Source organism: Varanus komodoensis, unplaced genomic scaffold, assembly GCF_004798865.1.
Source record: "Varanus komodoensis strain SLA01 unplaced genomic scaffold, ASM479886v1 scaffold53, whole genome shotgun sequence".
Classification (NCBI taxonomy): Eukaryota; Metazoa; Chordata; class Lepidosauria; order Squamata; family Varanidae; genus Varanus; species Varanus komodoensis.
Window position 1 is genome coordinate 1,336,381 of NW_025336126.1, and position 13,222 is coordinate 1,349,602.

General features: G+C 43.5%; 1 protein-coding gene across 4 annotated transcripts in view; it reads left to right on the forward strand.

Moving 5' to 3' along the window:
* The window catches only part of TAOK2 (TAO kinase 2), a 44,297-nt gene that overhangs the window by 1,325 nt on the left and 29,750 nt on the right, over positions 1 to 13,222 (forward strand). For 3 of the 4 annotated variants that reach the window (XM_044447760.1, XM_044447761.1, XM_044447758.1), the window contains exons 2-6: positions 10,520 to 10,692; positions 11,260 to 11,331; positions 11,531 to 11,632; positions 12,431 to 12,476; positions 12,572 to 12,668. In XM_044447760.1, the coding sequence (XP_044303695.1) occupies positions 10,561 to 10,692; positions 11,260 to 11,331; positions 11,531 to 11,632; positions 12,431 to 12,476; positions 12,572 to 12,668 (449 nt within the window). In that variant the 5' untranslated portion in view covers positions 10,520 to 10,560. Of the gene's footprint in view, positions 1 to 5,962; positions 6,127 to 10,519; positions 10,693 to 11,259; positions 11,332 to 11,530; positions 11,633 to 12,430; positions 12,477 to 12,571; positions 12,669 to 13,222 lie in introns of all 4 variants that reach the window. The other variant, XM_044447759.1, reaches the window with a different exon arrangement.

Here is a 13,222-nt window from a genome sequence, read left to right on the forward strand (position 1 = left end):
ACAATTCCTGACTTTCCATTCTACCATCCTCAGTTCTTTGTACCATATTCTTCTCTTTGAGAATAAAGAAGACTGACAACCACCCACCCCCCTCACCGCTGCCTTCAAATTTCTAATCCTCTCCTTTGATACCCACGGATCAGGATTGTTAAGTTCCATTTTTACTAGACTCCAAGCAGCTGAGGGCCTTGGCTCCTATTTGATCTAGTTCTGCTTTCAAGGAATCCTGTAGACCTATTTTCCTGTTTAAAATGATAGGTTGGGGAGGTTAGTGTAAATGATGGGCTACTCTGGGGTTCTTTCAGAATTATCATTTTGACTGAATGTTTTTGTAAATAAGGGGCATGTCACCAGAAGTGTATTTCAGGAAGCTGGAGTGGGTACCCCAGGCTTGAGGGCTACTGATTTTACTGATGTTCTGTACTATCAACATTTTTGTTTTCAATGGGGAGATGAGATGGTGGAACTGTATTTGGTTAAGGGGCAGAATCACACAAATACTGCAGAATAATGAGGTACTATACGACCACTTGGAAGCAAGGAGAGTCAGAGGTTTCTCTTGTCCTATAGCATTCAATTTGACATCTTTCTACTTACAAAGACTGCTTCCTAATATATTCAGCATGCGTGGGGTGGACTTGATATAAGCCTATTAATAATAATAATAATAATAATAATGCTATGTCAAAGAAATGCAAATTCAACAGACAGTCCAGAGACAGTAAAATCCTATTTGTCATTGTATGATTGTACAGATAATTCAAATTGATTCACTTACAGTAGTTTCCATTTTTGTTTTAATTCTGAAGTTTATATTTGAGTTTATTATTTTCCACTTTTGGTGGAGGGATGGGCTGATGGTGCTGTTAAGAGGTGGCATTTATAGGCAGTGGTGTATGACAGAACCAGTTACTTCCTGAGCAATGGAAATTGTTGTTCTTTCCTGCCCTCCTGTGCTGAGTTTTTTTCAGATTTCTGTCTCAAAACATGTTCTAGTACCTTACATGTTCTAATGAAATAGAAGATTTTGAGCAATGTAGACTTTCTGTATAATGTGTATGTGTACAGTCTCAGAGTCAAAATAGATGAATGATGACATTTTATATCAAGTGCCATTGATGCAACAAGTAGATTTTAGGTCCTCTTGTTTCATGGATCATATTCTTTGACCTGGGTCAAGGAATAAGATTTGGGGCATTATCTCCTCAAGTGGTCACATGCCTACTTTGAGATGTGCCTTCTCAAAGGAAGGATTGGAAAAAATCCAAGAACATTTTTCTTGTATGCATTTAACAATATTAATCTTAACTTGAATGTTATATTGGACTTAAGGAAGATTTTGTGTGCCATTCCCTCTGTCAGAGATAAATATATCCTTGCAAGTTCTGTTGCATTTGGGGCTCTTGTGTCTTTTTACCATGCCCTTAATAACAAATCATTTCATCATTCAAGAACAGGCAAACTATATTCTAAGTCTTTTGACAAAGCATTTTCTGCATTATTTTCATAAAGAAGTCCTCTGAAGTGTTTGGCTAAAGAGATAATGGTTCTGTGTACAGTGTTTCTTTAGAGTTTTAGTTTGCTCTTTCACATGTGCCTTTTATGAGAGTCTGTTTAGTTTAATGCACGCTTGCAAATGAATGCCTAAAAGTTCCTAACCAGTCTGTCTGCATATGTTGATTTAGTAATTTCAGTTACATCAAAAGCTCCAAGAGAACAAAACGAACCAGCTTTCTTGCAGTTTCCCTGATTAGTTGCTTGGAGGTGGTTTTTACCACAGGCAAGTGGCTATTTTCAAGCTTGATTCTGTCCATGTTGCTGCAATGGGTATTGCTAGTTTCTGAGTGATCATCTAGTTGTTTTTTTTCCTGTGCTGGATTTCTCCCAGACTCTTTCTGTTGGAGCAAGAGTCTCTCCTTCAGTGACCTAAAATTGAATCCTGAGCCTCTTCTGAGCCAGACATGACATCATGGGAGGGGCTCACTCCTGGAACCTGCAGGTTAAGAAAAGCAATTCAGGTGTAAATACATATTGCTTTGAGCTAGAAGGCAACACACAGTCCGGTCCAGAAAAGAAACTAAATGCATCCATTGCATCTAGCTTAAGCAGGAGGTTTGCAGAGCAAGATTTCATTTCTATGTTTGCGGCTGCTGGTTTTATGTTTGTCGAGAGTCTGCCTCAGTTTTGCCCTTCATACAATGGTGTGGCATATACTAGTAACTGACAACAGTATTCAGTTGTATATCTTTCTGACTTTGATCTTGTTCTTTGCTAGAGCAGTTAGTTATAGTGTTGAAAACACATTTTCAGAAGTTTGAAATATGGAATGAACTTGTACATCTACTTATCCAAGCACCCAATGTTATAAACTCCACTTTAGGCATTATGTGCATAGCATTAAGTCATCTCCAGTCTATGGTGACCCTGTGAATGAATATCCTCCAAAATGTCTCTTCCTTCATAGCTCTGCTCTTCTCAGCTCAAGCCTCTGGCTTCCTTTATGGAATTGATCTGTCTCATATTTGGTAATCTTTTTCTTCTTCTGCCCTTAATTTCCCCTTGCACGATTGTCTTCTCTAGGAAGTCTTGCCTTCTTGTGGTGGCAGCCTCAGTTTTGTCATTTTTGCTTCTCGGGGAAAGTTCTGGTGTCATTTGATTGAGGTCCCACTTGTTTGCCTTTCTGTCAGTCCAGGGTATTCTCAAAGCTTTCTTCCAGAACCATATTTCAAACACATCAATTTTCTTTCTGTCAGTTTTCAAATCTGTCATAGTAATTGGAGATACAGTAGATTTTGGCCCTGGTCTCCAGTGAAACAGCCTTACACTTTATGATATTTTCATGTAAAAAGTGGAAGTGCTTTCAATAACAACCAAAGCCTCTCCTGGTTTCTGCTTTTAGCTCTGGTCTTGGGTGAGAGTTTGTCTTATGTACGCTTTGTGGTAGCAGCTTCTTCAATTCTCTTAACATGTATGAAAAGGTATGCAAAACCCAGTTGGCTTGCTGGGTAAATTAAATATTTCCCCTGGCTGGAAAAGGGCATTAGAAGAATTGGGTCTCAGCTGTCCTTTCTTAAAATAGTTTTCTAATGGCTGCAGCAAATTTCTGAAAATGACTGCAGTGTATTCTCAAGGCATTATTTTCTTTAATGCTGTAGTGGTAGAATACAACCCCTAGGGGTTGCTCCTGAGTTACCCACCAGTTACTCTAAGTACTGTCTTCTTCCAGAATAAGTCTTGGAGTTTGGGGAAGAAGACCTTTCAAGTGAAAACTTCCTGGAAGCTTTCTTAAGGGAAGAGGCCAGTATAGGATGTTTCAGGCTGCAGTCCTATGCCTGTTTATATAGGAGTAGCCCCACTTGAGTCAAATGGAATGGATTTCTAAGTGCACGTGTATAGGATTGCAGAAACCCTTGCAAACTTAATTAAGCCCTTTTGAGGCATGTGGGAGATGTTTCAAGGCAAACATGCACTGGGTTGTACTACTTTGGAAAGAACAATAGCAAAACTAGATGCAGGCTGTATTATTCTAAGCCTTTGTGAATTTGTTGACTCTAGGGCATCATCTACAGTAGGGGTATGGAAAGTGTGGCTCTCCAGGTGTTGTTGTACTACAGCTCCCTTCAGTCTTCACCATTGGTTTGACTAGCTGGAGCATAGGCCAGTTGGATTTTAGAGCTGTAGTCCAGCAAAATCTGGAGGACCACATGTTACCTCTCCTTTGTCGAAAGGCATGTGGTAAAGCAGTTTTGCATGATTGAGCCTGGTTTGTGCCTAGATAGGAGGCTGCTTCAGACCATGCGTATGCTGCCTTCAGTTCCATGGCAGAGGTGAATATAAAGTTAATAGATACATACAGAAATTGCCATCCTACTTTATTCTAATAATTTTTTTTGGAAATAAAGGATTGCTTGCTTTTGGTTACACTGGAAAGCTTACAACTATGAAGAGTAGCAACAGGTGAGGGTAAAGAGCTTGGACAGCTCTACTGGTATTAGTAGCTGCTCGGGTTTACAGACAGGCTTTGTGTGAATATTGGGAAGCTTGGGAGATGAGAGGGACTTGAAATTACTTCGGAGGGATGTGTGGAGGCACAAGCTCAACATCCTAGACAAGAACAGCTCTTTTCTTCTTCTTTATTTGGCAGTGGTCTTTCAGTGGCCAGTTGGGGTATTTGGTAAGGAGCTGCTGATAGCATTTACCAAGTAAGTAAAAAAAAATCATCCTATTTGCTCAGTTGCCAGTACTGCAAAGGGTGGTGGATAATGTCTGGAGATTGGCAGCAATCCAGACAGTTTTGACTTCCAGTGTTGCACTCTTGGCTTCAGACTGGTGATTTTTAGGGCTTATGTTCTTCTGCTGCTGCTTTTGATTCATGCTTTTAGAGAAAGCTTTTACCTCTGAAGTTGCCAACTCTGACTTTTGCAGAGGGGAATGCTTGATGGAGCTTGTGTGTTCTTTTAGTGGACATCAAGGACCCAGTGTGTCATTCCCATGATCCTGTTCTCTCTCAAAAAGTAATTCATCCTTCCCTGATCTAGTCCATCAAATCTGGAAGATGCCAGAATTTCCATCATCCCCAACCAACATGGCCACTGCTTATTTTACTGGGAATGTTGAGAATTGTAGTTCAAAATGTCTGAAGAGCTCCAGGTTGGAGAAGGCTGGCTTAAGGAGTTTCTGTACATTCTGTGCAGCTGGAGATTTACTGAGATAAGCTAGGTAGCTTTAATTAACAAAGGTAAAGCAGGGTGATCTGGGGCCTAATGGTCACATTGCCTAAGGCTTTCCCCTGGTCTGTGTCCATTTTATATTGTTTAAGTGACTGAAGAGTAAATTTCATCTAAGTTAGGGTTACAGCTCAAGGTTCATCCAGGTGGCCTTTCAGGGATTTAAATAATTTTAAATCTCAGTTGTGGGTAACACACATGATAAAAAATCAGTACATTATATTTTTAGTGCATGTGTCTCAAATGGTATAATAAGGAAGAGGTAACCCCCATACTTTTTGGTTTGCCTTGAACTAGTTTGAAACCCTTTATGAGTATAGGAGTTAACACCTGGGGAAATACATCAATATGTTGTGTGATTCTATAGTTTTGTTCTTGTGTCCTGTGCTGTTACATCCAGTGTTCTCAATCCACTCAGCCTGTAGGTTCCCAGCTTAACAGTCAGGCATGTCACTACCCCTTTCCAGAAATGTGGTGCCCCCTCCTCCTTCACTATCCAAGCATTTAAGGCATGGTTACTTCAGGAGATCTTAAGTAATTCCCCAAGTTTGTTATCCAGAGTCATTCAGTTCATTTTTCTTGTTTGTAGGTCTCTCATTCTGTGTGGCTCAAAAGCCTTTCTAAGGTGAATGGTCCAGCTCCCTGACCTCAAACAGACTCACCCACCTAGCAGGAATCCCCTTGACCAACAACATTCAGGTTGTAGTGTCATAGAAGTAGATTGTTAAGAAGGCAGGGAGTTCTGTGTCAAATCTGCCCAAGCCATTCAAAACATTGTTTTTATATTTCACTTGTAGATTCACTAGATGGAGAAAGGGTGGGCATCCAGATATTTATGAACTATAATTTCTGTCACCCTCACCATTGGTTATGCTGACTGAGGTTGATGGGAGTTACAGCCAACCAACCTTAGGAGGGTCGCACATTCCCTACCTCTGCAGTATATGCCTAGAGTAAGCAAACCAAAGCTCATGATAAATGCAAGTTGCTTTCTGTATAGAATTTTCCTTGTTCTGAGGGGAAGGGTGGCCAGCAAGTTAGACCAAGAAAAGCCATAAACCAGGTCTTCCCATATAACTATCCTGTCCCTCCGCACAGAGGCATTATTAGTTTTTCCTTAAGGTACATATTATTTTGCTATTTAACAGGGCATATTTTGTAGATTAACTGTCATGGACTCTTGGAATGTTGGTGTGGACACAAGATGTCAGCTCCATTCACCACTCTGTCTTCAGTCATAGACTTCCCAAGCGGCGGAGGAGCTGTAAAGAAGTGCATGGCTCTCGGGAATCTCAAGACAGTCCTATCAGCTCTCTTATGAGTCTTCACTATAGGTCAGCAAATGCCACCCAGCCCTCCTGCCTGCCAGAAATCAGATCCGCTAGCCAGTCTGCCTTGGGTGAGTGCTCGATCTAGTCTTGCACTCCTCGTTGCAATGTTGCCACTGCTGCTGAAGGGTGCTTGTTTTCTTTCTCTGTCAGGCTTAGTCTTAGATGTCTGCCCTGTGGAATCATCATATCTCCCCCGAAACCAAACTCAAAAGGCTGCCTTAAAGTTCTGCATGCTTTAGTGTGGTATGATATCCACTTGTACAGCAGGAATCCATCCGCATGCCTTCCTGCCGGCATGACCACTGCCAAGACTGGCCTTACAGTTTGCCTTTTTGGTTTGGTTTGGTTTGTTCCCTGGGAAGCAATGAAACAATGCAAGGATTTCCTCTTGACACAACCTGCCTGCTCTTGATTTCCTTGTTTTTCTCTCAGCTGTATGGAGGAGGGGAGTCAGTTTGTTGCCCACTGCCCATCCTGGAAGGTAAAGAGGAGGGACCCCAAGTGGCTTCTTTCAGCAAATGGGGTTTAGATGTACACTTGTGCCCACTTCAAAGGAAGTAGTCCTAAATCCTATTTATCCTGATGCTCATGTGAACTGGCCTGAAGAATGACCCCATCCCATAGTAAAAAGACTCAAGGTGGGGGCACAAATCCAGATATCTCTGATTTCAAAGTTGATCCCTACCATCGAGGCACGCAGAATATTTCAGCACACACTGATATCCTGCTGGTTCATGCAGTCACTTCACACCTGCATTGGATCAGCATAAGAACTGGTAGAGACTGCATGCTGGTGGTGAAAAAATGCAGTACTTCCTGTGTTCCTCTGTCTGAGGACTGCTACGAGTGTGGTAAGCCTTCTGCTGGGGTAACTCTGAATCCTCATGCCCACTGCTCTGGACTAAATGGGGTCAACTTTGCAGGCCTCTGCCCTGGGTTTTGTGGGGAGCAAAGATGAAACTTACCCAGCCAGCCACAGTCTGAATAGTACTTAGGTTATACTAGGGAGTTGGAATTAACCCATTTCCCTTGGGCTTATTCCTCCACTAAAGCATTTCTTCTCCATTGGCACTCCCTGCTGGAAACAGGGACAGTTGCCAGGATATCCTGCATGAGCCAGCATGCAGGACAGCATCCCACCCACACCCTTTCTCATTCAGCACACTGCCACAGATCATGGCTCCAGCCATTGTTGCCACTGGCAAATATTTTCTCCTGCTCAGCAGGGAACCTTAGTTTGGGCTTCTTGGAACACTTTGTCGTGGGGTTGAGAGCAAGAGCCCTGTGTGCCAGCTGAGAGAAGAAGCATTACCCAGTTTCTTTCTGGGATGGAATTCACTATGGTGCCACAATCAGAAGTTAAGTCAGCTTGTACCAAGACCAAATGTATTTTAGGAAAAGGGTTAGGACATCCATTTTTAAATGCATACCTGGATCTTTGACGCTTGAAAGGCTCATATTTTTTTTAAAAAAAGGTTTCCATGTATACAAAGCTTGGGAGGTGAGAAAAGAACTTGGAAAACATTTTAACCTGTTAAACTTAACAAGAATATGCACGTGTGGAAGATGATCAATCTTGCCTTCCCCAACTTAGTGCCGTCCAGATAAATTGTGCTACAGTTCCCATAATTTGAAGTCAGCATGGTTGGTCCAACACCTCTGGAGTGTTCCAGATTAGGAGGGGCTAGATTAATTCCTTCGATTATAGTGAGTTGGGGGACAGCTGGTGGGGCAACTCCTGCCCAGCCCAGAAGAGGAGGCTTTCCTGCTTTCCTCTCTAGGCAGCCTGCTGCTGTTCAGTTAAGTGTTTCCAGGGCATTCAGGTAATGTTAGCATAAAATTGTCCAATATGGAAAGGCTTCCAGTACCTTTGAGGGGATTGTCAGGAGTAAACAACTTTCCCATCCTACTTTTATGTCCTGTATGCAGGATTCTCTTGTTCACATCACCTGCCAAAGAGTACCAAGCCCAATGAAATTTTGTACAAGTATCCCAATAGTCTCTTTCAATATCTTTTCCCATAAGTCCCTTTAATCCCTTATAATTTACCTCCTTAGCTTACACTCATAGGAACTGCTGAGGAGAGTAGTAGAGGTAACTATCTGTTCTGTCATGAATAGAAAGTCTCAAAGATAACTTGGAAAGGACTGGACTTGATGACGTCAAAAAAAGCCTCAGATGTAATTACCTTTTACTCCTCTTTAGCTCTTTAACTCTTTTTTAAGTAAGGACATAAGGGAGACTAAAGTTATGATCTTATGCAAGTTTGGACAGAAAGGTTTTGCTACAACTCTCAGCACCCCCCAGTTAGTACATATTGAGGAAGGCTGGTTACACCAATTATCCTTGACAACAGCAAAATGAATGTCATTTAGCAACAACCCTACAAGGGAAGGATAACATGACTATTTCCATCTTACATGTGGGATTGAAGATTGGGCAAAATATCACAACATCACGTATCTGCTGAGGAGATTTGAGCTAGGAGTGAAAGAGCAAAATAGGGATCTTGAAGTAGTTATAGACAGCTTGATGAGAATGCGGGCCCTGTGTGCAGTTGCTGTGAAAAAGGCACACTCCATGCTCAACATCATTAGAAATGGAATAAAAAAATAGAACTACCAGAATCTCATTCCCCATTTACAAATCTTTGGTACAACTGCACTTAGAATATTGTGTTCAGTTCTGGTCGCCTTCCTTGAAAATGGACATTATTGAGCTGGAAAAAAATTATAAAGAAGGGGAACAAAAATGATGAGAAAGCTGGAGGTGCTCCCCTATAGGTATGGCTACAACAAATGGGATTATTTATTTTAGAAAAAAGGCAAGTAAGGGGGGGAAACATGATTTTATTTAATTATTTATAACATTTTTATGCCGCATCCATCACAGAAGCCTCGGGGCGGCTTGCAAAGAGACTAAATAAACAAAGAATAGAATAACATTAAAAATTTGGAGTATCTCGGCCATAATTTAAAACCACTAAATAAAACAACCGATTAACAATTAAAATATTGTTTAAATGAAAAGGCCTTGGCCTGGTGCCGAAAAACAAATAATGACAGCACCAGGCGGACCTCTCTGGGGAGTGCATTCCATAGGTGGGGCGCCACCGCAGAGAAGGCCCTTCTCCGGGTACTCACCCTCCTAATATCCTTCACAGAGGGCTCCCGGATGATGGAGGTTTTTAAAATAGTGCTTGGTATGGAGAAGTAGAAGAGGAGACATTTTTCTTCCTCTTCCATAACTTGAAACCAGGGACATCCATGAAGCTAATTGGGAGGAGATTTAGGACAGATAAAAGGAAGTATTTCTCCATACAACATATAGTTAAACTATGGCATTCACTGTCACAGGAAGTAGTGATCACCAACAATCTGGATGGCTTTAAAAGGGGATTGGACAGATTAATGGATGAGGAAGCTATAAGTGGCTGCTAGCCTTGCTGGCTGTGTGTTATCTAGCATGCCTGCATACATCAGTTGCTGAGGAGCTTGCACAGGTGGAGGTCTCACACCCATCCTGTTTGAGCCATCTTGTGGGCAGCTGGTTTCCCAGCATGTGTATGGAGTGCTGGACCAGATGGACTTTTGGTCTGAGATCCAGCATGGCTTTTCTTATGTTCTTATGAGATGTGGTAAACTGAATTATCTCTTGGTGAGAGCATGACCACCTTTTATGCAAGGCTTTGGCCATGACATGATAAAGTTGGCATTGAGCATATATGAGTTGGTGGAGTTACGAAACTGTCATGTTTCAGCAGTTATTCCAGATAGTGAGGAGAGAGAGAAATCAGCAAGCACTGTATTCCTATGACTGAAAGAGCAAGTGGTAGAGGGTATTTAAAGCAACAGAGGCAGATGAACTCTGATTCAGAATGTCTTGCATCTCAGAAGAAGGGAAAGGGGACTTATCAGGACTGCTAAATATTTCTTTGATAAATGGAACTGTAAGTCTGTTGGGCTTCATGGAAAAAGAGGAACATAGAGTTGGTAGAAGGCTTGACTTGCAGATTTCCTCTGCCTTGTTGAACGCTGCCACAGGTGTAACAAGAACATATAAACAGAAGCTGCTGCTATACCTTCTGCAAGCCTGTGCAACTCTGCCCCATTGGCTGGCAGTGATCCTGTCCCCATTCCAAGTGGCTCCCATTAGCTATTGTCCTAATTTCTCTGGGGAATGATGTGTGTTTCTGCTTTTTCTATGAAGAGAGCATTTTCTCCTTTCATGGATGCAGATATGAAAGGAATCCATACTCTGGCCTATTAACTTGGTAGATTTATGCCTTGCCCTTTCTTACCCTGAGGTACTTGGGGCACTGGGCACAACATTGTCATCCAGGCACTGACAAGGCCTCATCATGTTGAGCTTCAACAGGATAGCTGCATTGTACACCCTCTGTCTACGCCCTCATGCTGCTAGCCATCTGCCAGCTTGCTAACATCCTTTTCCCCTCCTTAGGAGCAGGGCAAAGGTGAGGCCTGGCCCCCTCCACGGCCGCCATGCCGTCTAATGCCCGGGCTGGCAGCTTGAAGGATCCTGAGGTGGCTGAATTGTTCTTCAAGGATGACCCTGAGAAGCTCTTCGTTGACCTGCGGGAGATTGGCCATGGCAGCTTTGGAGCAGTCTACTTTGTGAGTGTTGGAGGAATCCTGCTGGGAACATGCCCATCCCACAGAGCTCGTGGAAAGCATCATTTCCATACTGACATTGGTCAGAACCCTTGGTCTTGCTACTTAAAACCACATCTCTCCATTGCCCTGTGGAGAGACTTACTGGCTGTGAGGGGTGTGTGCAACCTCTAGATTCAGAGGCAGCAGCATTCCACTGGATACCAGCTACTTGGAAGCAACAGCAGTGTGAAAGGAGAGCTGTTGCCTTTCTGTCTTGCCTGTGGGCTTCCAAGATGTTCCTGCTTGGCCGCTGGGAGAAGTAGAACGTTAGGCTAGATGGCCCTTTGGTCTGGTACAGCAGGGCTCTTTTGATGTTCTTATAACAGGAATTTCTTAACTCTGAGCTGCTTCACTTTTTCCCACTGTCTTTGAGAGTGCCTCATTCGCCATGAATCACAAAATTGATTTAGCCTTTTGGTTTGCATTGCCTCTTTCAGGCACAGAAACAAACCACCACCTGGCTTTTGACTACCTGGCTGCTGCTTTCAGCTTCCTCTTCCATTAGCTTACCCTCTGTTCCTTCCTCAGGCCCGAGACATTCGCAACAATGAAGTGGTGGCCATCAAGAAGATGTCCTATAGTGGGAAGCAGTCTAACGAGGTTTGTGCTTCACTCCTCTGCATAAGAGCCATTCTGACCACTAGCCACTGCTGGCTGACCAGTGACCCTGGATAGTCCAGTTCCCCTGGTTTCTGTATCGTTGAAGAACTACTAGTTCTGCTAGGCTTCACACCTTGTTGCTTTCTCTCTGTGGAATACCAGACTCTCTGCATTCAAGCTCCACTTGTCTGTCTTCCAGAAATGGCAAGATATTATCAAGGAAGTGAAGTTTCTGCAAAAGCTGCGGCACCCAAACACAATTGAATACAAGGGCTGTTATCTGCGGGAACATACAGCATGGGTAAGATGAGAAGAAAGCAGTTCAGGAAAATCCTTTGTGCATAAGCATGCCCAGTATACTTTTCTTCTCTTCGTAGAATTATGAAAGCATTGAGGAAGTGTGTGCTTGCGTGTGTCTCATGTGTCAGGGCTATTGAGCTTGGATGTAGGAGGGAGGCCTACAAGGGGTCTGAATGGTGTCTGGGCTACTTAATTAGGCTTACGGATAAGTCGGGAGCAGACAAGAGAGAGCACTTCACTCAATACAGAACGCCTCACTTTTGGCATCCTGCTGCCCTCCAGATGTGTTGAACTGCAGTTCCAGCGTCCCCTAGTCCACATATGCTGGTAGTTGTAGTCCAAGATTCCCACAAGGCATCAGGTTGCAGGGGACTGTCTTAAGGTCTTAATAACACTGTGGCAGGGTCATGGATTTAAAAGGGGGTTGCAAGAAATTAGTGAAGAAAGAGTAGCTATGAAGCATAATGCAGCCCCTTTGTTCAGAGGCTGTAAATTTCTGAATCCAAGTTTACTGAGGGGGGAGCAGGGAGGTGCAGTGGCATGGTGAAGACTCTTGCCTCCACACCCTGCCTATGGGCTTCCTGAAGCCCCTGGGTGGCTACTGTGGGAAACTGGATGCTGGACTAAATGGACCTTCTGGTCTGATTTAGCAGGGGTGCTTCTTATGTTCTTAAGTGAATTGGAGTACCAGGCTTTGTGGGCACTGGGCTGCAGGGGACCTGTTTGGGACCAGATGGTTGAGACTGAGAGGAATGTTCTATTCTGTGCTAACTACTCTTCCTGCCCGCTTACCCCCCAGCTGGTGATGGAATACTGCCTTGGCTCAGCCTCAGATTTGCTGGAAGGTGAGTATCCAAGAGCATGTGAATGCACTTTGTTTTCCTTGTCCCTTTTGCAAAATTTATACATGACACCATCTTTCCCCTCTCATCCTTCCTAGTGCACAAGAAACCACTGCAAGAAGTAGAGATTGCAGCTATAACGCACGGAGCCCTTCAGGGGCTTGCATACCTGCATTCGCACAATATGATCCACAGGTGAGATGAAAAGCTCTCCTAAATGACTACATATATTGGTGGTGGTCTGGGAGACAGAAAGGCCAGCAGCCAGTGGAAAGCATAGAACAGTGATAGCGAACCTTTTAGAGACCAAGTGCCCAAACTGTGACCCAAAACCCACTTATTTATCACAAAGTGCCAACACTGCAATAAAACCTGAAAACTGAGGTTTTAGTTTTAAAAAAACACCTCACAGCCAGTCCTAGCAAATATATATAAAACTTTGGCAGCGCACTGACCGGTCATGCGGAAGCTTGGACAAGTTGCGGCTAATGAGTTATGGCTCATGATGTCATCACCTGGTGCCTCTACCCCTTTCCAAGCATGTGCATGGCCCCTCTGTGCGCTGTTATTCGATGCTTGGCTGCTGGGGCGATGCTAGGGCAGCTTTGCTTGCATGCCGATAGAGAGGGCTCTGCATGCCCGCTGTGACACGTGTGAGAGGTTCGCCACCACTGGCCTAACCCTAGCCGTAATATAGGGCTAAAGTTCCATTGAAAGGGGCGATTTTGAAAAAGCCTTCCTTGAGTAGC